Raw genomic sequence first — 24,732 nt, 5'->3', positions numbered from 1 at the left:
TGTCATAATCATACCTAACACTAGTATCCATACCTTTTCGGAAACTTTTGCCCATATGAGTAATCAGGAAAGCAAACGTCAAAGAGTGTGTGATTTGCTGAATGCACTCGTCACACCAAAGAAGATTTCAAAAATAGTTGGAGTGTCCATAAAGACTGTTTATAATGTAAAGAAGAGAATGACTATGAGCAAAACTATTACGAGAAAGTCTGGAAGATACTATTAAAGAAGAATGGGAGAAGTTGTCACCCGAATATTTGAGGAACACTTGCGCAAGTTTCAGGAAGCGTGTGAAGGCAGTTATTGAGAAAGAAGGAGGACACATAGAATAAAAACATTTTCTATTATGTCAATTTTCTTGTGGCAAATAAATTCTCATGACTTTCAATAAACTAATTGGTCATACACTGTCTTTCAATCCCTGCCTCAAAATATTGTAAATTTTGCTTCCCCACACTGTGTGTGTGTGTGTAAATATATATATATATATATATATGTATACACTTTTTTTTTTATACTTCTTTTGTCTGGTTTATTGATTTTTTTTTTAGGTTTTTTTTCTCTCTTTTCTTTTTTTTCATTTTTTTTCATTTCTATTCTTTATTTTTTCTTCTTTTTTTGTTTTTTGTGTATATATGTGTGTGCATATGTTTATGTATGTCTGTATGCATGTTTTTTTTTCCCCTTACACCTCTCTCCTTCAGGTCATTAAAGTGATTGTATGAAGGTGTGCAACTCACTAGTGAAAAAAGCCCTGATGAAGACCAGAGGTCACAACATGTTGGGTGTATTTTAAAGACTGCCATGAATTAATAAAGGCATTTTATTTTTACACAAATCCTACAGTGTGCCTTGGATATATTTTTTGAAATCTAGCATGCTAATGTGGATTTTTTGACTCTAAATAACAGTTAAGGTTAGGTTTTGATTTTCAAGGAATTGCCTTTCTAGCAATGATGCCAGAAGACAAAGAGAAGACCCTCTGTGAAATTGCAGATGTAGACAGTGAGGAAGCCAATGAGGCCTTTTTGTTACAATTTGAACTTATGGAGGGCCTGACGGTGTTCCCTGATGAATGTGTGGACCAACAGAACCTCCGTGTCAAGGCCTGTTGTCCTCAGAGGTCCCTTCCTATGTCAGAAACAGATTGAAAGATTAAACCACTTATGGCTGGCTGGACACTACAAGTGCTCCACCCCCCGACCCCTTCCAACTACCTTGGCTGAACAACGGCCAGAATCTCTGCTCGGCAGGTGGCATGCCTTTTTGGATGCAATGTGTCCACCATAGTCAGGATGCAACAGAGGCATGAAGAAACTGGCTCAACTGCAGACAGACCTCGGCCTGGACAAGCACGTGTGACCACGCTACAGCATGATCGCTACATTGAGCTGCAGCACCTCCGGGACCGCTTTGTGACTTTTGGTTTTGGGGGTCCTTGAGTTTCTTTCTTGATCCTTATTTTTGTCAACAAAATTGGATGTGATTTTTTATTTTACTGTACAGAAATGGCCTATGATTAATTCCAAAGAGCTTATGGAATAAAAATCCTCATCCATTTAAAAAAATATAAGAATCTTCAAGTGTTGCGTTTTCATTGGCACTGAGTATATGTTAACCAGTGCAAACTGCAATTTGTAAGGAAATCTGTATATTCAGAAGTCTGTGTCCTACGTATGTACACAGGGGACTGTAATTTTTGATGGATCTTGAAAACAAAACAAGTGTTCAAAAAATGGACTAAATTTATCATCCTGTGAAATTGCTGTGTATTTATAGTACTTTTGAGACAAACGGGAGCTTAGAGATAGGCCTGAAATTTGAAAGTGCTGCAGAATCAAGGCCAGGTTTTTTAAGCAAGGGATGCACCACTGCATGTTTAAAATGAGCAGGGACAACACTGGATGACAAGCTACTGTTTAAAATGGATTGGACAGCAGGCGCTATAGTTTCAAAAACCTCCTTAAAGAGACGCGGAGTAGTGGGTCATCTGGAGAACCTGCGGCCTTCAACTGAGCAACAATGTTTTTTAATTCTGGGAGAGTTACAGGCTCAAAGTCATCAAAAACAGCACAACAGGGGACATGCACGGAGGGGTCATGAGAAGGGGCGTTATTTGTGTCCTTATAGTTTCAACTTTGCTTACAAAGAATGAAAGAAACTTCTTACATGTTTCAGAAGAATGCTCTACGCACACAGGCTGAGGGACAAGCTGAGCTAACCAGTTTGGCTTCTTACTTGTGTTTGAAAAAGGAAAACTGAAAATTTCATATATGAAGATATATTTTCAGGAAGAGGAGAAGCAGGCTAAGGGTGCTACTGTTGCACACATTGAGACACCAGTGGATGAGATGGTCTTGTTTACTAGCAGTTATTTGTTGGACAACATTGGAGCAACATTGAAAAACTCATTTTTACCTCTGCAAAGTGTAACTCCGGAGGTTATGTTTTCATCAGGGTTTGTCTATCTGTTTTTTGTCTGTTAGCAAGATAACTCAAAAAGTTATGGACAGATTTGGGATGAAATTTTACTGGCACAAGGAACGAATGATTAAGTTTTGGTGGTGATGGAGGGGGTGATGAAATTTTCAGGAAATGTTGATTCTGGCACAAGGAACAAACAATAAAATTTTGGTGGTGATGGGGGGGCGGGGGGGCACAAGTGATCTGCCTTGGCGGTTTCTAGTTCTGTTATGTTTTAGAACACATGTGAAACTAGAATCCTTCAGGACTGCAGTCGTGCAGTAGAATGGGTGGAGGCCAACCTGCACGTCTTCACTGCCTGAGTTGACCCGCCTGATGTGCTGCACATTGGGAAAGAGGTTGAGGCTGTGTTGCACTATAAGACGCTCTGGTATGCAGTAGATGGCAATCCGGGAGCCACCCTGGACATGTCACCAGTTCATCGCAAGGCTGACATATAGAGATGAATCACTCTCACATTCACACCTATGGGCAATTTAGATTAACCGATTAACCTATCAGTGCATGTCTTTGGATGGTGGGAGGAAGCCGGAGTACCCGGAGAGAACCCACGCAGACACAGGGAGAACATGCAAACTCCACACAAAGGTCCCACCCCCATTGACTGGTGTTGGAATCAAACCCAAGACCATCTTGCTGTGAGGCACAAGTGCTATCCACTGCACCACCGTGTTGCCCCCCATGGAACCTCAGGGCTGCCATTCAAATTAATTTTTATAATGTTGAGGACTTGTGAACACTTACTGAGGAAATTTTGAACAAAAGAAAATATCTAAGTTTCTGTGAATGCCAAGAATAAAAATGATTTGAAGGAGTGTGTTTTTGTCTTTCATCTTTTCAGTTAAAACAATATAAGGTAACAGAGGGGCTGTTTCTTACATTGTTTTGTTTATTTATGCACTATACACTTCCACCACATTGTAATTGGAAATCCATCCATCCATCCATTATCTTCCGCTTCTTCCGAGGCCGGGTCGCGGGAGCAATAGTCTAAGCATGGATGCCAAGACTTCCCTCTCCCCAGACACCTCCTCCAGCTCTTCCGGGGGACCCCGAGGCGTTCCCAGGCCAGCTGAGAGACATAGTCCCTCCAACGTGTCCTAGGTCTTCCCCGAGGTCTCCTCCTAGAGGGACATGCCCGGAACACCTCCCCAGGGAGGCATCCGAAACAGATGCCTGAGCCACCTCAGCTGGCCCCTCTCCATGTGGAGGAGCAGCGGCTCTACTCCAAGCTCCACCCTGGTGACCGAGCTCCTCACCCTATCCCTAAGGGTGTGTCCAGCCACCCTACGGAGGAAACTCATTTCAACCACTTGTATCCAGGATCTTGTCCTTTCGGTCATGATCCAAAGCTCATGACCATAGGTGAGGGTAGGAACGTAGATTGACCGGTAAATCAAGGGCTTGACCTCTCAGCTCAGCTCCTTCTTCACCACAACCGACCGGTACAGCGACTGCATCACTGCAGACGCTGCACTGATCCATCTGTCAATCTCACGCTCCATCCTTCCCTCACTCGTGAACAAGACCCCAAGATGCTGAAACTCCTCCACTTGGGGCAAGGACTCCCCACCGACCCGGAGAGGGCAAACCACCTTTTTCTGGTCGAGAACCATGGCCTCGGATTTGGAGGTGCTGATCCTCATCCCACTCACTTCACACTCGGCTGCAAACCACCCCAGGGCACACTGAAGGTCCAGGACAACGTCATCTGCAAAAAGCAGAGATGGTGTGGTCCCCAAACCGGACCCCCTCCGGCCCCTGGCTGCGCCTAGAAATTCTGTCCATAAAAATTATGAACAGAACCAGTGATAAAGGGCAGCCCTGCCGGAGTCCAACATGCACCTGGAACAGGTCTGACTTACTGCTGGCAATGCGAACCAGACTCCTGCTTCAGTCATACAAGGACCGGACTGCCCTTAGTAAAGGGCCTCGGACCCCATACTCCTGAAGTACCCCCCACAGGATACCACGAGGGACATGGTCGAATGCCTTCTCTAGATCCACAAAACACATGTGGACTGGTTGGGCGAACTCCCATGAACCCTTGAGCACCCGATGGAGAGTACAGAGCTGGTCCAGTGTTCCGCGACCGGGACGAAAACGCATTGTACCCTGGAATCGACTTTCCCCGGGAAGCTGAGGAGTGTGATCCCCCTGTAGTTGGAGCACATCCTCCGGTCCCCCTTCTTAAAAAGGGGGACCACCACCCCAGTCTGCCAATCCAGAGGTACTGTCCCCGACTGCCATGTGATGTTACAGAGACGTGTCAGCCAAGACAGTCCCTGAACATCCAGAGACTTAAGGTACTCAGGGCGAATCTCATCCACTCCCGGAGCCCTGCCACCGAGAAGCTTGCCAACCACCTCGGTGACTTCAGCTTGGTGATGGACGAGTCCACCTCTGAGACCTCAGCCTCTGCTTCCTCCATGGCAGACGTGACAGTGGGATTGAGGAGATCCTCGAAGTATTCCCTCCACCATCCGACAACATCCCCAGTCGAGGTCAGCAGCTCCCTACTTCCACTGTAAACAGTGTTGGTGGTGCACTACTTCCCCCTCCTGAGGCACCGGATAGTTTGCCAGAATTTCCTTGAGGCCGACCGCTGGTCCTCCGCCATGGCCTCCCCAAACTCCACGAAGACCCAAGTTTTTGTCTCCACAACCGCTCGGGCTGTGGCACGCCTCACCTGCCGGTACTCATCAGCTGCCTCGGGAGTCCCACGGCCAACAAGACCCAATAAGACTCATTCTTCAGCTTGACGGCATCCCTTACTTCCGGGGTCCAACACCGGGTTTGGGGATCGACAGGCACCGGAGACCCTGCAACCACAGCTCCGAGCAGCCGCTTCGACAATGGAGGTGGAGAACATGGTCCACTCTGACTCAATGTCCCAAACCTCCCCCGGGATCTGGGAGAAGCTCTCCCGGAGGTGGGAGCTGAAGACCGCGCTGACATCGGGCTCTGCCAGACGCTCCCAACAGACCCTCACAACACGTTTGGGCCTGCCGAGTCTGTCCAGCTTCCTCCTTCGCCAGCGGAGCCAACTCACCACCAGGTAGTGATCGGTTGACAGCTCTGCTCCTCTCTTCACCCGAGTGTCCAAAACACGCGGCCGGCGGTCTGATGACACAACAACGAAGTTGATCATCGATCTCTGGCCTAGGGTGTCCTGGTGCCAAGTGCACTTATGGACATCCCTGTGTTCGAACATGGTGTTTGTTATGGACAAACTGTGACTAGAACAGAAGTCCAATAACAGAACACCACTCGGGTGAAGAGGGGAGGCCATTCCTCCCCATCACCCCCCTCCAGGTCTCACTGTCATTGCCCATGTGGGCATTGAAGTCACCCAAGAGAACACTGGAGTCCCCAGTTGGAGCACCATCCAGCACCCCTCCCAGGGACTCCAAGAAGGCCGGATACTCTGCACTGCTGTTTGGCCCGTAAGCCAAAACAACAGTGAGGCACCTGTCCCAATCCGAAGGCGCAGGGACGTGACCCTCTCGTTCACCGGGGTGAACTCCAACACATGGCACATGGTAATTGGAAATGAGAAGTGTTTTTAGAAAACACTGAGAGTAGGAGTAAAAGGAGTGAAAGTGTGGATATAGATAAAGAAGAAGAGAAAAAGTATAAATTCCTAAAACAATCATGCTATGAAACAGGATCAAAGGCAACAAAATTACTTGCAAGGAAAATTTGCACAAAAAAAAAATGCCATCAGTGTGCTCAATAATTGACCCAAAGACAGGAATATTAGAAAATAATTTAGAAGGAATTGATACAGCATTCCAAACATATAATAAAATGTTTTACACACAACCGAGACAAAATCACAGAAGATATAAAACTGTTTCTTGATTCATTAGATTTACCATCGACTGGAGAATGTCAAAATGAATGTTTAACTAAGCCTATTAGTAACTAGAAAAGCACTCAGAGAGTGCAGACCTCCGCCAAGGCAGATCAGTGTACCCCCCCAATCACCACCAAAATTTAATCATTTGTTCCTTCTGCCAGTATGAACATTTCCAGAAAATTTCATGAAAATCTGTCCATAACTTTTCTTGCTAACAGGCAAACAAACAAACAGACAAACAAACCCCGTTGAAAACATAACCTCCGCATTACACTTTGCGGAGGTAATAAATGTTAGTTGCTTTGCATACAAACATACTCAATGTGTCCCTCAAATAACTACTTTTGACTTGGACACTGAGGACATTTCAGAGTCTGGCCTGCCGTTTTTTTTTTACTGCAGTAAGAAAGTTCGATATTTGAACTTTTACAACAGTCTATTTTGACACAAGTACCTGCACTTGAGGACTGGAGGAAAATATGTGTGGAGTTCAGATACCTCTGATATGTTCTAATTTTAAACAAATTTGTGTACAATTTGAGGCTGCGTAAATACTAGATTCTCCATAAAGGAAACACTACTAAGAGAAAACAAGAACATAACGTTCTGCACCAAATATAGTGTAAGGTCTGTTGAAATTTACTGCCCTATAATTTAGATTAGATAGTCTTTGTGTAAAACTTATTACATATGTGTTTTAATGCAGGGCCGTGCAGAGAGCTATAAAAGGGCAGGGGCTCAAACTTCCAAAAGGGTACATGAAAACAAATAACCACCAATTACAAAGTTCACATTTAGCAACAAGCAACAGTATTAATCCACAGCAAGTCAAAGATTGACCAAATGGTCCAGATCAATGTCCTCAATACTGGGTGTGTCCTCCCTGAGCCCTAACACAGGCTGTGCACCTTCTGCGCACACTCTGGATTCACCTCCTGATCCTATCTTGGGGGATGTTGTCCCACTCTTCCTGAAGGGCCTGTATGAGCATCTGGCAGTTGCCAGGTGCTAGACACCTAGCATACACAGATCTACAGTACCAAGAATATCCCACAAATGTTCAATGGGATTGAGATCTTTGACTTGCTGTGGATTAATAATGTTGCTTGTTGTTAAAAGTGAACTTTGTTGAACTACCCTTTGTCATATTTTACATTATCCTCTGGATACTCATCCACTGTTTTCGTTTGTTGTATTTTGTTTGTTAATTGAGCGCAACCTGGCCTGGGCCAAGGCTAGGAAAACTGGCTCTATGGCTGACTGGACTGTCTTCCGTCACCTTAGAACCAAATGCGTCCACTTTGATACAAAATGCCAAATCGGAATATTATCTGTCACTCACTACTGACAATCTAATAACCCTCAGAAATTTGGAAAGTTATTAATCACTTCCGTAAGTAAAAGTGCTCAGACTCTCCCAACCTATGTTTAAGGACTCTGTTCCAGTTTATGATGGACAGAGATTTTAAACTGTTTAATAAGCTTTTATATCATCTGCTCTTTCTTTGACTCGGTGGAGCTGCTCCTATGGAACCTTACACCCACTTCTCAGTATATACTGGTGAGCCTTTAATTTCTTACCCTTTTCTACTCTGGAAAGTTCTTAAAGCTTCTTAAAGCATTGGACCCCAGAAAACCTGCTGGACCTGACCTAATGGATCCTTATTTTTTAAAGTTGGCAAGCAGACTTTATAGCGAGCCTCTGACAATTCTTTTTAACCTTACAGTGGTAAAAAATGAATTCCCTCTGTGTGGAAATCTGCATTTGTTCTTCCCTTACTGAAAGGGGGTGACCCGGCAGTTTAACTAATTATAGACCGATATCGAATTTGTCGGTACTAGCCAAAATTCTTGAAGCTCTTGTGAATGAGCAGTAAAGGAGTTTTTATATTCAAATGATATTTATCAGAATATCAGTCAGGTTTCCGAAAAAACACAGTACTGTCACTGCCGCAGTGAAAGTGACAAATGACATCAGAGTTGCGCTTGATAAGAAACAGCACTGTGCGTCACTTTTTATTGATTTGGCCAAAGCATTTGACACAGTTGACCACAATATTTTAAAACTTAAACTCTGTCAATCAGGACTCTCACAGGATGCAGTTGGTTGGTTTTCAAACTACCTGAGTAATCGGACTCAGTGCATCAAATTTACTGGCCAGTGTTCTGACTTTGTTGCTGTCCACAAGGGGGTGCCACAGGGCTCTGTATTAGGTCCCCTCTTATTTATTATTTATATTAATGACCTGGGCATGCATACGCCAGGTGCTAATTTGCATTTTTATGCAGATGATACATTATATACTGCTTTGGATCAACTCTTGTCCAGGCGATTGAATCCCTGCAGAAAGCCTTTGTTGCTGTCCAGTATTCATTAATTCAACTGAAACTGGTCCTCAATGCAGACAAGACTAAACATGTTGTTTTCCAATTCAAGGACACCTCCGCAAACATTACCCTCAGTGACCACTCTGGAAGGAAATGTAATGAGGTGGTCCACACATATAAATACCTGGGGGTTTTAATGACAACTCCCTCACTTTCAAGCCACATGTGGAAAACCTTGTGGCGAAATTGAGGCTAAAGTTGGGATTTTATTTTCGTAACAAATTGTGTTTTTCTTTTAAAGTAAAAAAGCGTCTTGTTGCTGCGACTTTTTTATCAGTATTGGACTATGGAGATGTTTTATACATGAATGCTTCTGCTCAGTGCCTACAGAAGGTTGACAGTGTCTACCATGCTTCCTTGAGGTTTATAACCAACTGTAAAGCATCGACTCACCACTGTGAGCTGTATTCGCGGGTAGGATGGCCTGCTCTGAACACCAGAAGGACCAACCACTGGTACTTGTTTATATAGAAGGCCATACTTGGCCTCTTGCCTAGCTACATCTGTACCTTAATTGACAAGAGAAATTCTGAAAATTATTCTCTTCGAACAAATGAGTGCATTCTGCTGTCTGTTCCATTTGCCCGTACAGAAATGGGTCAAAAGGCTTTTAGTTGTTCTGCACCTCATGCATGGAATCAGTTACAGAAAGACTGGAAACTAACTGAGTTGATTTCTTTGAGGACTTTTAAGTCCAAACTGAGAGTTCTTGAGGCCAATTCCATATCTTGCACTTGCTTTTCTTAATCTGCCTGTACATGCAATTTTTATCATCTGTTTTTGTCGAGAGTGTGTGTATGTTGTATGTATTCTTGAAACTATGTGTTGCGTTGCTGCTGCCTATCTTGGCCAGGACAACCTTGTAAAAGCTGGTTCTTAATCTCAATGGGACATTTCCTGGTTAAATAAAGGTTAAATAAATAAATAAATAAATAAATAAAATGGTTTTTTTTAAGAACAAGAAAGAATTTGTTTTCATATTTAATAAAATTAGTGAAATGGCATCACATAGACTATGTGATAGGTTTCTTTTGATGTTCAGTTTCTCATATAAGTGGAAATAAAGATGTAATGTGTAGAAGTTTTTGTGTTAATACCCTGCAAAAATCTAATCTTACCATGTGCATTTTTCTCATTTCTAGTCAAAATATCTCATCACACTTAAAATAAGACAAATCACTTAAAGAGTAACTTTTCAGTGAGATATAAGAACTTGGTTTTAGCAACAGATCTTGAAAACTCATTTCAAGAAATCTTAGTAAGATCATTTTCACTTGTTCCATTGGCGATTTTTGTTTGGCTTAATTCAAGATTTTTTTTTTGCTCAATTCACCAAAAAAATCTGCCAATGGAACAAGTGAAAATTATCTTGTAAGATTTCTTGAAATAAGATTTCTAGATCTGTTGTCTAAAAATAAGTTCTTTTATCTCCCTTACAAGTTACTCTGTAGGTGATTATGTCTTATTTTAAGTGTGATGAGATATTTGACTAGTAAATGAGAATAATACATTTGGTAAGATTTTGATTTTTGCTGTGTAAGTCCAAGACAAATTCTTAAAAGCAGATGTTAAATTATGTATAAAAAGTATGACAGTGAATGTTAATAACTAGAAATACCTTCATTTTACATCTGGTTTACCCCTACTTTCACAGTGAACACATTGAATATTTTAGTTCCTTTTCATTATAGGACATATTTATGATGATATTTAGGTTTTCCACAGTTAAGAAATAACCATGTAGAGGAAGTGTTAACCCAAGCCAACCATTTAACATTACATGATAATAATAAAGTTTATGTTGTAGTATTTATAGCTGTATCATTTAATATTGACTAGTTGATGGGAATATTTGTGGAGGTTTGTGGTTATTTCAAATAAGATTCACTGTTGGCACTGAAGATTCAGTGTTGGCACTGATGAAGAGTCGGGGGATTTTACATAAGTTTTATGACTCTTGTACACCAAAGGGCTAGATTTAGGTATATGGATGAGAAGAGGACTGGATGTGTTTTCTTTTTATGCAATTTTATATCGGTTAAGCAGAATTTGATTACTTCAGCACATTTTAGCCCATTAAGACGAGTGGTACTTTTATGGCAGCTTCTAAATGCTTCTTTTCTCTCCTTTTAACGTTTCTTATGTGATTTATCACCATTTATTATAATAAAAACCTGCGTTTTGCATTTTTCAGTGTTACTTTACCCTATATTAATTTACTGATCATGTAGATGTTCATTAAAGCTCAGAGTAAACCTTAAAGGTATTATGCAAAAACAGAGAAAACTGAAGATAAAGTGACTGTTTCAGCAAGTGAGGACTATTACCATGTGTTAGAATTTTGCGGCTAAAACTCAACAGTGTTATGGAATAAAACAGAAGTTAATATGTGTGAGTGCTTCAGCAGGACTCAGACTCAGGTGGGCACCCAGCTGTTAGAGTGTGCTAATCTGTGAGCTCATTCCATGACGTGACGATGATATTGAATTATTTTACTCACTTACGATCGGTTTTTTGGCCCCAAAACTATAGTGTTGAAGAATAGGACCAGGACCAAAAGCGACAAGAGAATGTTTTGGGAAGATAGCGGGGTGGACTCTCACGTACCTCGAATCGCGGAGCATCCCTCCTCCTCCTCGTTCATTCTCCAGACCGCATGACGTGTGCGTGTGTGTGTGTTGCAAGCACGGTTGCACAGGAGGAAGGGGCAGGGCGTGACACAGATGAAAAGGCACCATGACCAGGTCCAGTGACAGCCAAATTAAACCACTCTCAACATTCATTATCACTGATCAAAATTTTAGTCACGAAAATTTTAGTCATGCAGTTTTTTGCGAATAAAAAAAAAAAAAGAGTAAAAAGGGCACTTGTAGGCAGAGGATCAAAGCGGCAGGGGCTCAAGCCCCCCCGGCCCCCTGCTTTGCACGTGCCCGTTTAAATGTGAAAAGTACTCAGATATTATAACTGCAGAAGGACAAGGCCATTTCACCTTGAAAAACTAGGTCAAGGTCACCTATTTTCAAAAGGCGTCTGCTCCATGCCAAGATGTATCCACAGTATAAATTTGGTGCAGATATCTCAATGTATTCTTCAGATAATGCCATTATGTTGTTGATTCACCATTTGACCTTTAAAAAGTAGGTCAAGGTCAGCCATTTTCAGTAGGCTTCTGCTCCATGCCAAGATGTATCCACAGTATCAATTTGGTGCAGATATCTCAATGCATTCTTCAGATAATGAGATTATGTGATTATGTTGAATGGACAGACAACAAAATGATTACAATACCCTCGGCTGAGGAGTAAGAACTATGTCTATCTTGTACCCACTGTGTTAATCTAACTAGTGTTTATTGATCAAATTATATTGTGTATGTTAGAGCCCGACTGATTAATTGGTCGATTACAGGGTATCACCGATTAATCAACATCGGTTAATATATAACCGATGGATTCACTTTTTTGCTGTGTGAGATTCTGTCACTCTGCACCTGTGTGTTACCGTGCTGCCTGGAGAGTTAGACGAACAGTAAAGTGCGTTCGGTTTCACTTTCACTTGACAAGCACGGACCGCTATCCCCCTTGCTCCAACAATAACGGACTGCTACCCCCTGCTCCGACAATCACTGACCGTTACAACCTCCCACGACAATCACAGACCCCCATCCCCCCCAAATAATCATGGACCGCTATCCTGCCCCGTCTTACCAACCATTCAGCCCCCACCCCCATCCGTGCACTTCCTGTGTACCTCACAATTTTCATTCTGCAGGCATGTATTAATACTCTATAGTAATTGTCAATTACATTTTTAAGAATGATTTACCAAACAATTTTTATGTCACTACTTATAAAATACAGACTCGCCTCTTTTCCCACAAGTCTGCTCTGCCACGCATAAAAACTATCACATCTACAACCCGTGGTTCCCCACGGGTCACATCCTAGTCTAACATAAGACTATTATACAGCGTTTTAAAATTGTGTAAATTACCTTTGTGAGATAAACAAAGATGCAACTGTAATTCACGTCCACCATTATCTAATATATGACTATTATACAGCATTTTAAAATTGTGTAAATTATCTCTGTGAGATAAACATACAGCTGTTGATTCACATGTCCACCATTATCTAATATAAGACTATTATATCCTGTGTATATCAATGTTCTTATTTCATATATCGGCCAATATGTCGGATATCTGCTTTTTTTAAGCCCCCAATATCAGTATCAGCTCCAAAACTCCCATATCGGTCAGGCTCTGGTGTATGTAGATCTCAAATGCATACTCTAATCCTTTATGTCTACTTTTCTCTGACATTTCATAGCTATTACTGCTCACAGTACACACACAAGATGCCGACACAAGTCCTCCACATACAGGTCCATTGCATTACACTCTTAGAATAACGAATGTCAGCTCTACAAACCTGTTCAATCAGCTGAAGAGACAGCATTCCAAACAGTTGGAGAGTCAAACTGAACTAGAAGACCAGCCAAACCACAGCCAGAGGCAACAGGTAGAATTAAACAGATGCAAACAACTGTAACACATTTAGTAAAGGCAATCTATGAGAAGAGTAGTAAGTACGTTTCACATTTATACTTTTTTGGAGTGCCTGGATTATTCTTCTTATTTTGGACTTCTTCCTCCATTCAAGAGCACCCAATACACTAATTACCAGTTGAAAAACCAGAGCTACCAGCCACCTGTTCTGTAAGCCTGGAGGATTATTTAAAATGGGCATTTCTTCATTGATATTTTGTTCTGTATTTTTTTTTTTTTTACTTCTCATGTTTATTGAAAGCTACCTCAAAAACCAAGTGCAGTTTAGTTTTTATGTTCAAGAGTGCACTTATCAGAGTGTTGTTATTTACATTTTAGTATGTTTATGTTCTTGGCACATGTTGGCGAAATGGCATAAACTAAATTAAAAATGTTCTGGATGATAAAATATATTTTTTATTTTAGGGCAATGTTTTACATAGGGAAATTGTTGGTTGCACTGTTCGGAACTTGCAAATTAGTCTCAAGATCAATGTAAAGAAATGTGATAAAATTGAGATCATGATTTTATTTTTTTAAAAATCGTGATATATTTTTGCCATATCTCCCACCCCTAGATACTTGTACTTTTATGTGTGCAGACTCCTGGAACAGCTGAGTGATCAGCTAACCATGAACAGTGGAATACTGTAGCTTCGGTTAAATATTGATGTGTGTTCTTGCCTAAGAATGAGGTCTTTGGCCTTCTCCGATATAGGCACTTCTGGAGGAAAGATGAGTGTCTCCCGCCAGTTCATCACCTTCCTGTATGTCTCCTGAGGTGTCTCTGAGCAGAATGGAGGATAGCCTGGAAACAACAACACAAACTAATTTGAATCAGATTTGTGCGAAAGAAAAAATACAGGTTAAAAAATATAAAAAATAAAAACTTCATATGACTAAAGTACGATGACAAGAATGGTCCAAACTCCAGTGGTGCCCAGTGATGTGAAGTTATTACCTATGAGCATCTCATACATGATGACACCAGGCTCACCAGTCGCAGAGCTTGTTGTATCCATTTTGCATGAAGACTCAGGAGCAATGTAGTCTGGGGTTCCCACTGTGGAGAAGGCCTAAAGGGGAGAGGGTGGAATCAGAGCATGTCATTTTTTTTTGTGTTTTACTTTAAGTTTCCAAGCCTAGAAATTCACCCAGACTGACTGAAGAGGTGAGAATGAATTTTGCAGTAACAATAACGATAGATTCTAGATATGATAGATGAGTTTCTCTGAGGCCCCCCATCACACCTTTTAAAAGGGTTCAGAATCACCTGGGTAAGAACAGAGTGGTCAGACAGCCAGAGGAGCAGGAGGCAGAAGAAAGTCATGTCTTTACCCAAGAAAAGGGAATGAAAGGAGGTGAGCTGCACAACTGAACTAACACACACAGTTGGAGCTAATGTCAGTAGCTGTTGTCTCAGAGTGAAGGCAGCATATTGAGGCTTTATTTTGACAACAGATTAATTTCCATCAGCATCAAAGTTATTATCACCATTCAATTTGATTCAAGATTCCTTTTATCTCAGGACTGTGAAGATGCCATCCTGCTACCAGAACAACTGAATGGAACAGACCTCAAAAACTATAATATTAACACCCAATGATCTACTATAATTTATTTTTAACAGAGGATTAAAATTGGTAAAATAAACCAGAGGTGGAAAATATTCCAACTTTAAGGTTATAATGAATAATGAACAATGCAAAGTCGAATTATTATATGACCTACTGTTGGTGTATTTGAATCAGATATAATGCCTAATGGATCTTGAAAAAAGGTGGTTTATAATTATTACTTAATTCAATGCAAGAACTAGAAAAAAAATTCTCAGGGAGTGCCATGCATCAAAAAAGGTGCCTAGCCTATATGGGTTTATAAAACAGAGTAGAAAGTTCACAGTAAACAGAAGGTACGATACAAAACATGGCTCATGTCATATACCATGTCATGTGCATAGCCTAGCAAATGGTTTATTATATATTACATATATTTATGTAAAATTATATGTTTACCATGCTAAACCATTTTTTCCATCATTTTTTACAACACGTGTTGGAACACATTTCTAACAATAGCTAATGATCTTATTTTCCTGCAAACAAAAACAAAGATGAGTGAAGTCTGACTATTTAACTTATAATGCTGCTAATTAGGCATTTTCTCAATATAGAGGTGTCTGTATGTGGAGTGAAACTTTGGAACAGTCTGGACATCCAACACAAGCAATGCCAAAAATATCCACAGATTTAAACTGTTATATAAACAGATGTTCTGGTCCCAGTATAAAGATAGAGGGTCCTAATATTGATGTTACATCAATATTCTGTCTTAATGTGTGCTTGTTGTTCCTCATCTAGTTGACATGTGTTGTCCTTTACTTTCTGGTACTGTGCTTACCATTGCTGGTATGTGCTGCCCTTTCCCATTAGTGGTACTGCAGTTTTTAGTTTTTTTCTTACCATTTTTGGTATGTAATTATTGCTGTTCTTGACCACTTGCGGCATTGTTTTTTTTGTTTTTTTTCCACCATTGTTGGTATGTAATTATTATAATGGAAGTTGACAGTGAACTGTTACCAGTGGTAACATCACCACTACTTTGTTTCTATTTTTCACACACATTTTGGTTATATAATGTAAATACTGTCGAGTGAGTTCATTCCAATTTGGTATAGGCCTATTTTGTTCATTGTTCTGGCTTGAAGTCAAAGGACAGGCGTGAGTATTTAAAACATTATTATGTTATTTGATGATGAGAACAGGGGTGGGATTAAATAAGTTTTTTTCCCACTCCTTTTTGAGTGTAGATGAATGATTTTGGAATTTTGAATTTGCATGTATTCTGTAAATGCTCGAAATAAACAAATGAAATGAAACTAAGATGATATTTGAGATATATTAAGTGAGCATGGGGGCCCACCAAGATGGTCTATACATAGGGCCAAGAATTTCATCCTTCATCCTGACTGCATACACTTATTTTCCATCCCTGTGCCCACCATCTCAAGTGTCATTGTGCACAGAATAGTTTGGTAAATGGCATGAAGTGCATCAAGACTAACTAAATGACTGTTAGCAGATTTCATTTAGTCCCCAGTAGATTTTCTAACCACTTTTTAATCATTGTTTTAGCCTCTCCAAATCATATATATATATGGCAGTAATAATGGCCCAAAATAATGTAACATAATACATTCTACTGAAATCTTCCATTTCCTTGCAATAAGACCATAAACCCCTTACTGTCAACCACTATAATATCTAAATTATGTAGGAAAAAAATGTGTAGGTTTTTTAATCAAATTCCAAAGTTTTCTTTTCACAACCACACAATCCATCCATCAGACCTGTAGAGCAACCTAAGCCCCACAGACAACCTGAACCTTTAAGCATATGTGAATTCTTGCTATTGCATGTGACAAGTAAAAGTCAATGTGCATGCTCAAACATGTCTCAGACCCACCAGTTGCCTTCTGTTCCTCTTCCAGGTTTCTGCTTTCCTTTTGGAGTTCATGTTCTGGAAGGCTGTGCACACAGAACCATTGCCTGTTACACAGTAAATCTTAACCAATCCTTATCTAGAATTTAGTATTTTTACTAATGTTTGTCATGATATCTGCCACGTTAAAGCCCACATTGTTCACTCAATCAATCAAATTTTATTTATGTAGTGCCACATTATAACAAAAGTTATTGTTATGTCAAGGAAAACTGTTACAGAACACAAAATGTTGCAGGCATGCAAACAATAGTGGAAACAAATGGAAGGGGCTGCCTGACTTTGCTTACTGAGGTCACTGGGCAGGCTGTGGTTCAGATTCTTGTAAAACTCAGTACGGTGAGCCCTCTTCAGTCCGGTGCACAGCCCAAAGTCAGACAGCTTCACGTGACCCTAAAAGTAAACACACACATTGCAAAAACATCTCATGTGTGGCCTGTGTGAATAACAGGAGCCCACCATACCTACAAGTTGAATTCTGACAACCAGTGGCTTGACAGTTATACTTGCAAAAAATCGAAAAATTACATTTCCATTTCTAGGGGGTTTAAAACATGTGAGTAATGTGGATGCCAAGTGCACAGCATAACTAATACATTAAAACACATATTTGTATGGATGCAGCCTGAGAACAATAAGCAAGACACTGGTCACATACTATTCCATTTGCTGTTTTATGTTTTTTCCAGAAAGCCAAACCAACATTTTTATGTCTGAATGATTCTGGAACACCACATATTCAGCAGTTTGTTAGCTTTACTGGTGTATACACAACAGGTCTCTGCTATACTGGATGGACAGGACATTTGAGCAAAGTCAGTTCTGGCACGTGTGACTCACCCTGGAGTCCAGCAGCAAGTTGTCTGGTTTGATATCTCTGTGGATGAAGCCCAGCTGGTGGATAGAGTCGATGGCCAGCACCGTCTCTGCTATGTAGAATTGAGTGGCCTCCTCAGTCAGAGTGTCCATCTTCATCAAGAGGGTCATCATGTCTCCTGCAAGAGCACACAGTAACACTGACAAAGGGAAACAATGCAGCTGAAAGCTAATCAGTTTTGTGTCACCCAAAACATCAACGCTAAGGTTAAATGACTCAGTGTCATTTAACAGAGTCACAATGTCACACCTCCTGGCAGAAACTCCATGATGAGGTACAGGTTCATCTTATCCTGGAAACTGTAGAACATTTTCACCACCCACAGGCTGTCTGCTTCCACTAGGATGTCTCGTTCAGCACGGATATGACCCACCTAACAAACACACACAGGGATTAATGAAATCTGAACCGAATATGCTGAAACAGGTGGAAGATGAGCTGCACTGTGGTGCACTGCTCAACTACATTTAGCACCATACAATTGTACGTCTTCATGACCCAGTCAATTTCCATTTTACATAGATGTTTAACCCATTATATACATCTGATGACTGAGAATTTAAAAAAAGGCATTCAGTGTATTTATTGCCAAACAGAGATTTTCGCAATATTGACACTTTTCAGTCCAGTGAATCATTTCAAGTGAGGCACATGTCTGCACGTAAAGACAAGGCTATCAATCAATCAATCAATCAATCTTGATTTATATACTGCCACATAATAGCAAAAGTTATCTCATGACACTTTACATTTAGAGCTGGTCTAAATCTGATTCTGCCTCTCTTCAGGGTAAAAAGTGAGGCAAATGAAGTGATGCACCCATCATGCCTAGTGCCTACTGTACAAGCCTGTGGGTGCAGTGCTATGATCTGGGGTTGCTGCAGTTGGTCAGGTCTAGGTTGTGTGGTGGCCGAATGCATGCGAAATCAAAGCTAAAGGCAGTCCAACAAAATATTAGTGTGTGACCTTTTTTGTGGTGGCGACTTTTTTTTTTTGGCCAGGCAGCATATATTTTTATCTGGTGAACTGCTGGCTGTTTTGTGCATCTCCTCTCACATAACACATTAGTTATTCAAATCAAATTTATTTATATAGTGTCACATCATAACAAAAGTTATCCCATGGCACTTTACATTTAGAGCTGTCTAAACCAGACTCTTGAGCCAATTCACAGAAACAACAGAATCCTCCAGGAGCAAACACTTGGTGACAGTGGTGAGGCAAAACTTCCTTTGAACAGGCAGAAACCTTGAGCAGACCCCAGCTCTTGGAGGATGGTTGTCTGCCTTGATCAGTTGGGGTTAAAGAGAAAGGGTTAAAGCACAGGTGTCAAACTCCGGTCCTCGAGGGCTGCTATCCTGCATGTTTTAGATGTTTCCCTCTTCCAGCCACACCTGGTTCAATTAATGATCAGCTCATCATCCAGCTCTGCAGAAGCCTGATAACAATGTAATGGCTTCCAGGTGTGACGGAAGAGGGAAACATCTAAAACATGCAGGATACCGGTCCTCGAGGATCTGAGTTTGACACCCCTGGGTTAAGGAAGAGAAAGAGAGATTGGGGGAAGGGGGTAAATAGCAACACGGATGCACAGCAAACTGAACTGCAACTGTTAAAACTAGAGCTGTTGTTGCTAGTATAACTACCAATAACTGGATCAAATATCCATAACTGTTATCACTACTAGGGCATTAGTGACTCCAGATTTTTTTAGATTGACTTATTTGTCAATAAAGTTGACGTCGAGTCGACTTGTGTGATGATGTTGTCACATTGACAGCGGAGGACCAACACAGACACACAACTGTTCAACAATGAGTAACTTGTACTAACGTTCACTGGAACATTAACAATGTACAGTAAAATGCAGAATAAAATACTGAAAAGACACAAGCGTCAACAGTCCTCAGACATTTAACCAAAACAAAACATAGGTTAACACCTTGAATTTTCTTTTAAATTTAAGTGAACAAGTGGGAAAAGGTTAAGACCGCGGCAGCCAAGACACACAGCATGTTAGAGAAAAGTGTGCATTGTCTTCATGAAATAAATGAACAGAGTAATCCAAACACACTGGCTGTCCAAATGATTATTCAATATTGGTGGTGCTTGCGTAGTTCACAGAACATTACTTGGACCATACTTTTTCTAGATCACAGACAGTTTAGTAATCCTACTCTGAGTCGTCTTCTTCCTTCAGTCTTGGCCTTGTTCGCGCAGCCACCTGGCAGTGGCAGCGGCAGCTGCTACAGACATGACACAGAAACAACAGGAACTGCCAGGCGGCTGCGCAAACCTCCGTTTCCCACAATGCACGTCACGAAAAAATTCTAAAGATGCCTGAGTTACCTACTGGCTCTGTTTGTAAACAAATGCTTTGTTTATGGTGGATGGCACTTCGAAATTGTTCACCGTGATGCAAGACATTCAAGTGAGTAATCACAGAAAGACATAAGGATTCGTGATACTTAGGCTATGACTGGGGTTTAACAGATTTGATGAAAAATTGGTCACAAAAGTCTCCCACCGCTTTAAACCAAGTTATTCTCCTTCATGGGTCTTTCAGTTCAACCAGGACAAACACTATTTGACGCAAGTCTTCCCTTTAATCTGAGTGTACTTTATCTGCCGAAATGGGTGAATAGCCTTTAAGAAATCAGTTGGAAAAAGTTTCTAAGTTCAAATTTTCAAAAACATGAAAAAAAAAATCCAAAATTTGAAATTCAGCCATTAAACTGTGTACCAAGGTTATAATAGTTTTGGATTTTTCATTCTGGTTTAGTTTTATTATTTTTGACTTTTTGTTAGTTTTCGTTTTTTTCTAATTTCTTAGTTTTAGTATTAGTTTAGATTTTTCATATCATTTATCTTCCTCGCCATCGTATTCAAAGAAATTAGTGATGTGTGGATCAGGGGGTAACCCGCAGGACATTTTTTGGGGGGTCAGGTTGGGGCAGGTCATTCATTAAGCAGTGACACAAAAATATGCACAGTATCATGTATAAATTCCCTATAGCAGGTTAAAATGTTTAGCCTGTTATAGTTTATATAATTTGATGGTTATGTCATGGTTCGCTCTGGCATGGCTGTGAACCCCACCCTCAACAATCAGACTTGCATCACATCCACCTGCTGCTGCTGCACAACCTTTTTCATTAGGAGCATATAGAAGGTTCCTTTCTGCAGCTGGATCACTGCACCTCATCACCTACAATAACTTGGACTTCTACCATCCTTTCCCACCGGACTCTGACAACTGCACCAGGTATTTTAATTTGTTCCCCTTTCTTTCTTTTCATAAATCTGCTTCTCCCTGCATTTGAGTCCTAGCATTCACACAGTATAATAGGTCAGTACTAGTGATACACAGATCAGCAGGTTAACCCGCAGGTAACCTGCAGGTCGGGTCAAAAAATGTCACTTTATTTGCGGGGTAGGTTAAATAATTCTGCAAAAGTAGGACCCGCTGGTTGGAAAAAAAAAACAGAAATGCGCATCACTTGAAACAAATCCCATACAGGACTCTGCTGCTTTCTCTCAGCTTTAGTCTGCATGTTGCCATTTAGAGTGGGGATGAGAAGCCGACTCTAAACCACAAGTGATGACGGATCGTGAAGGGCCACATGGTGCCGCCAGCTAAAATTGCTCGAGTGAAAAAAATCAATTTGATATTAATCCGACATTGACAAAGACAAAAACGAAGGGAATTTTATCCATAATTTTTATGCATTTTAGTTTTGTAAGCACACAATACACTTTCAGTTAGTTATCGTTTATTTCATTTAATTATTCAATTATTTCATGAAAATGTTTTTTCAATTCTAGTTTTCGTCATTTCTTTTGTTTTCATTAACAATAATAACCTTGCTGTGCACTGCACCTCTCCTAGTGGTAAAACCAATGTGTGTCAAAATCGAAAAAAAAAATCTGGTGAATAGTATTCAAGAAACTGGTTGGACAAAAATCTTGGATGGACAGAAAAACAGATGGAGTTCCTGGTATTACTATATATTGTAATGGGCATTAAATTTATAGAACTATAAAAAATTATTATTTTGCAGTTCACCATTACATTTTACTCACAAATGGGAGCAGAGTGCTTTGGCTATATTTCCACTGCAACTAGTAGTATTAAAGCTGCAGGGCTTGATAGTTTTTAGCATCACTGGACAAAACCTCCATAGTTATCTTTTAGAGTGTTGTAACTGCAGTGGTCTGAGAGGAAATGAGACCTCTGTACCTACTCTTTGCCTTTTTTTCAAGCTGTAGAAAATCTGCTCCATGATGCTCAGCTTTTGTCTACTTAGAGGCATTTTCAGACATTGTGCATTGAGTCATATTGTTTTAAAGGCCAAAAATATTTGTTCACTGAAATGTTATAGATTTCAAAGCAGTAGAATCAGAAATTATACAGCAATGGGGGTGCGGTGCTGTTTTTCTACAGTTCTAAGTATGTGCACAAACAAACGTATGTCAGAATTCTTCTTCACCTGTTCCTTCTCCAACATGTCAGCCTTACGGAGAATTTTCATGGCGTAAACATGACCGGTGTCTTTCTTCTGTACTAGGCGAACCTGAAAACCAATCACAACATTGTTCACACTAGTCAGAGGAAGTCAATTTGTCAGTGGATGAAAACACAACACAAAAGCACAAAGGACAAAATAAGAGTGAAAATTTTACAGAATGTAGGGTTCTTAGTCAAGTTATAAGGCTTAGATGCTGCACCCAAGCCATTTTAGAAGAACCGAAGCCAATAAGTGTAAAAATCATGTGAACATTATTATATCATCATCATCATATTACTACAATGAATATAGACACGTGGGCTCGGAAGTCATTGTCACTCCCCCCTCACTTCAAATGCCAATGGTAACTGTTTTGCAGGTATTCACCATGTTCTTAACATGCTCTTACCTCTCCGAAAGCACCTCGTCCAATCACCTTCAGGGACTCAAAGTCCTCAAGGCCCAGTCGCGTGCGTTTCAGACGCAGAAACTCTGTCTCTTTCCTTGCATGCTGAGAGCGACGGATACGTTTCTGCAGAGCACACAAACCACCACCATTCCTGTTAGGTGGGATCACATCACAATAGTTGCCACAAAGCACTGAAAAACTATAACTCACTTCAGTTGGAATTAGAAATTTGGCTTGACCTGAAAAGAATTGAGACCACTACCCACAGATTTTTTTTTATTTTTTTTTTTTGTAAAAAGGGCTTAATCTTAAATGATTAATAAATTCATATTGCATGTTATACATATACTTCATGCAGGATAATATTAATCCTCAAAGACATAATTTCAGGAACTCCGTTAATATCTGTTTTGTTTTTCTAGCATATTATAGCAGTCAGCATCATATGCAACTGAGCTTAAGTTCCAGTTTGGCTCATATAAATTATATTACCTTTGTCTGAGGATTGATGAATTTACAGACAGAACCCCAGGAAGTGTGTGTGTATGTGTTTGTGTTACGTCTGTGTAGTTTCGATAGCACTGTTACTTACACTCCTGCTCCAAATGTAAATCAGTTGACAAATGAACCTAATGCACTCCAACATAGTCGCAGCCCTAACTGAACACGCATCTAACTTATAGGTAAGGATATATGAGGCTGTCATAGCACGAACCTCTTCATCTGCCAGACCCTCCTGATCCATCACTTTCTCCAGCTTCTGCTGCCTGAAAACACAGTTTGACCAAAGTGTTATTATATGCACAGTGATTGTGATGTCTTTAGGTCAAAGACCTAACTTATTTCCTGTGCTTGAGCTAGGAAAATGAAAAATACAGCCACTGTGGCTACATTAGTAAAATGAGTGTAGCCACAAAAAGCCACAACTAGTCTGGGTCCCTGCAGCGGGGCGTGTAGCGGACTGTGGCGACGAGCATAGCTCCCCAAGGAAATTAGGAAAAATGACGTCTTTTTCCTGCATTCTGGTGCATTTTGAGCTTAAAAATATGTCAAATCTGGCTTCAGTTTCATACAAGAAAAAAAAAAAAAAAAATCATAAAAACTTAACTTAAGTCAACATTTTCATCTGAACTATTTCTATTTCTAATCTAATATATACCAAAACAATAAATGATAGACTTATAAATGCAATTATTCTGACCACCGATGTTCACGAGATTCAATATGAGATTCAATATAAAATTAAAGCCGCAAGCGGCATCTAAAGGCCCTCGCCTAGGGCACGTCCAGTAGAAGTATGCTCATCGTTCAGCAGGTGGCGCTCTAGCACCAAATTTCAATGTCTTCTAATGAATGGGTGTAGGCCTGCGAGATGTGCCACTGAGTCAAATTTGAGAAAAATCGGTGTTCGTATGTCCGAACTGATGCAATTTTCGTGAAGATAAATTTGTAGGGGGCGCTATTGCGTGAAATGGCATTTTCTTTTGATATATGGGTGTAGGCCTTGGAGATTTACAACTGATTCAAATTTGAGCCAAATTGGTGTTTGTATGTCCGAATTGATGCAATTTTCGTGAAGGTAAATTTGTAGGGGGCGCTACGGAGCGAAATGGAAATTTATTTTGATGAATGGGTGTAGGCCTGGGAGATTGAAAACTGCTTCAAATTTGAGCCAAATTGGTGTTCGTATGTCTGAAGTTAAGTAATTTTTGGGAAGGTAAAATTGTAGGGGGCACTATAGCGCCAAATTTCAATTTTTTTCTCATAAATGGGTGTAGGCCTGAGAGATAGACATCTGAGTCAAATTTGAGCCAAACTGGTGTTCGTATGTCCGAACTGAAGCAATTTTAATAAAAATTTTTTAAAAAACTTGTAGGGGGCGGTGTAGCGTGAAATTTAAGTGTCTTTTGACAAATAGGTGTAGGCCTGGGAGACAGATGTCTGAGTCAAATTTGTGCCAAATCAGTGTTCATATCTCTGAACTGATGTCATTTTTGTAGATGTACATTTGTAGGGGGCGCTATAGTGCAAAATTTCAATTTCTTACAATAAATTGGTGTAGGCCTGGGAGATGGACGTCTGAGTCAAATTTCAGCCAAATCGGTGTTCCTATGTCTGAGCTGAAGCAATTTTTGTAATGGTAAATTTGCGAAG

At 40.5% G+C, this 24,732-nt stretch overlaps 1 protein-coding gene across 1 annotated transcript in view; it reads right to left on the bottom strand.

The window, feature by feature from the left end:
• Positions 1-24,732, bottom strand: part of LOC115421974 (serine/threonine-protein kinase 38-like) — a 74,092-nt gene that overhangs the window by 23,882 nt on the left and 25,478 nt on the right. Inside the window, 11 exon segments of the mRNA XM_030137995.1 lie at positions 13,968-14,091; positions 14,245-14,279; positions 14,281-14,317; positions 14,320-14,359; positions 16,749-16,810; positions 17,075-17,177; positions 17,625-17,779; positions 17,911-18,034; positions 22,152-22,235; positions 22,579-22,701; positions 23,294-23,345. Coding sequence (XP_029993855.1) covers positions 13,968-14,091; positions 14,245-14,279; positions 14,281-14,317; positions 14,320-14,359; positions 16,749-16,810; positions 17,075-17,177; positions 17,625-17,779; positions 17,911-18,034; positions 22,152-22,235; positions 22,579-22,701; positions 23,294-23,345 — 939 coding nt within the window.

The sequence above is a fragment of the Sphaeramia orbicularis genome, chromosome 7 (genome assembly GCF_902148855.1).
Source record: "Sphaeramia orbicularis chromosome 7, fSphaOr1.1, whole genome shotgun sequence".
Lineage (NCBI taxonomy): Eukaryota > Metazoa > Chordata > Actinopteri > Kurtiformes > Apogonidae > Sphaeramia > Sphaeramia orbicularis.
This window is presented reverse-complemented; position numbering and strand designations above follow the sequence as displayed.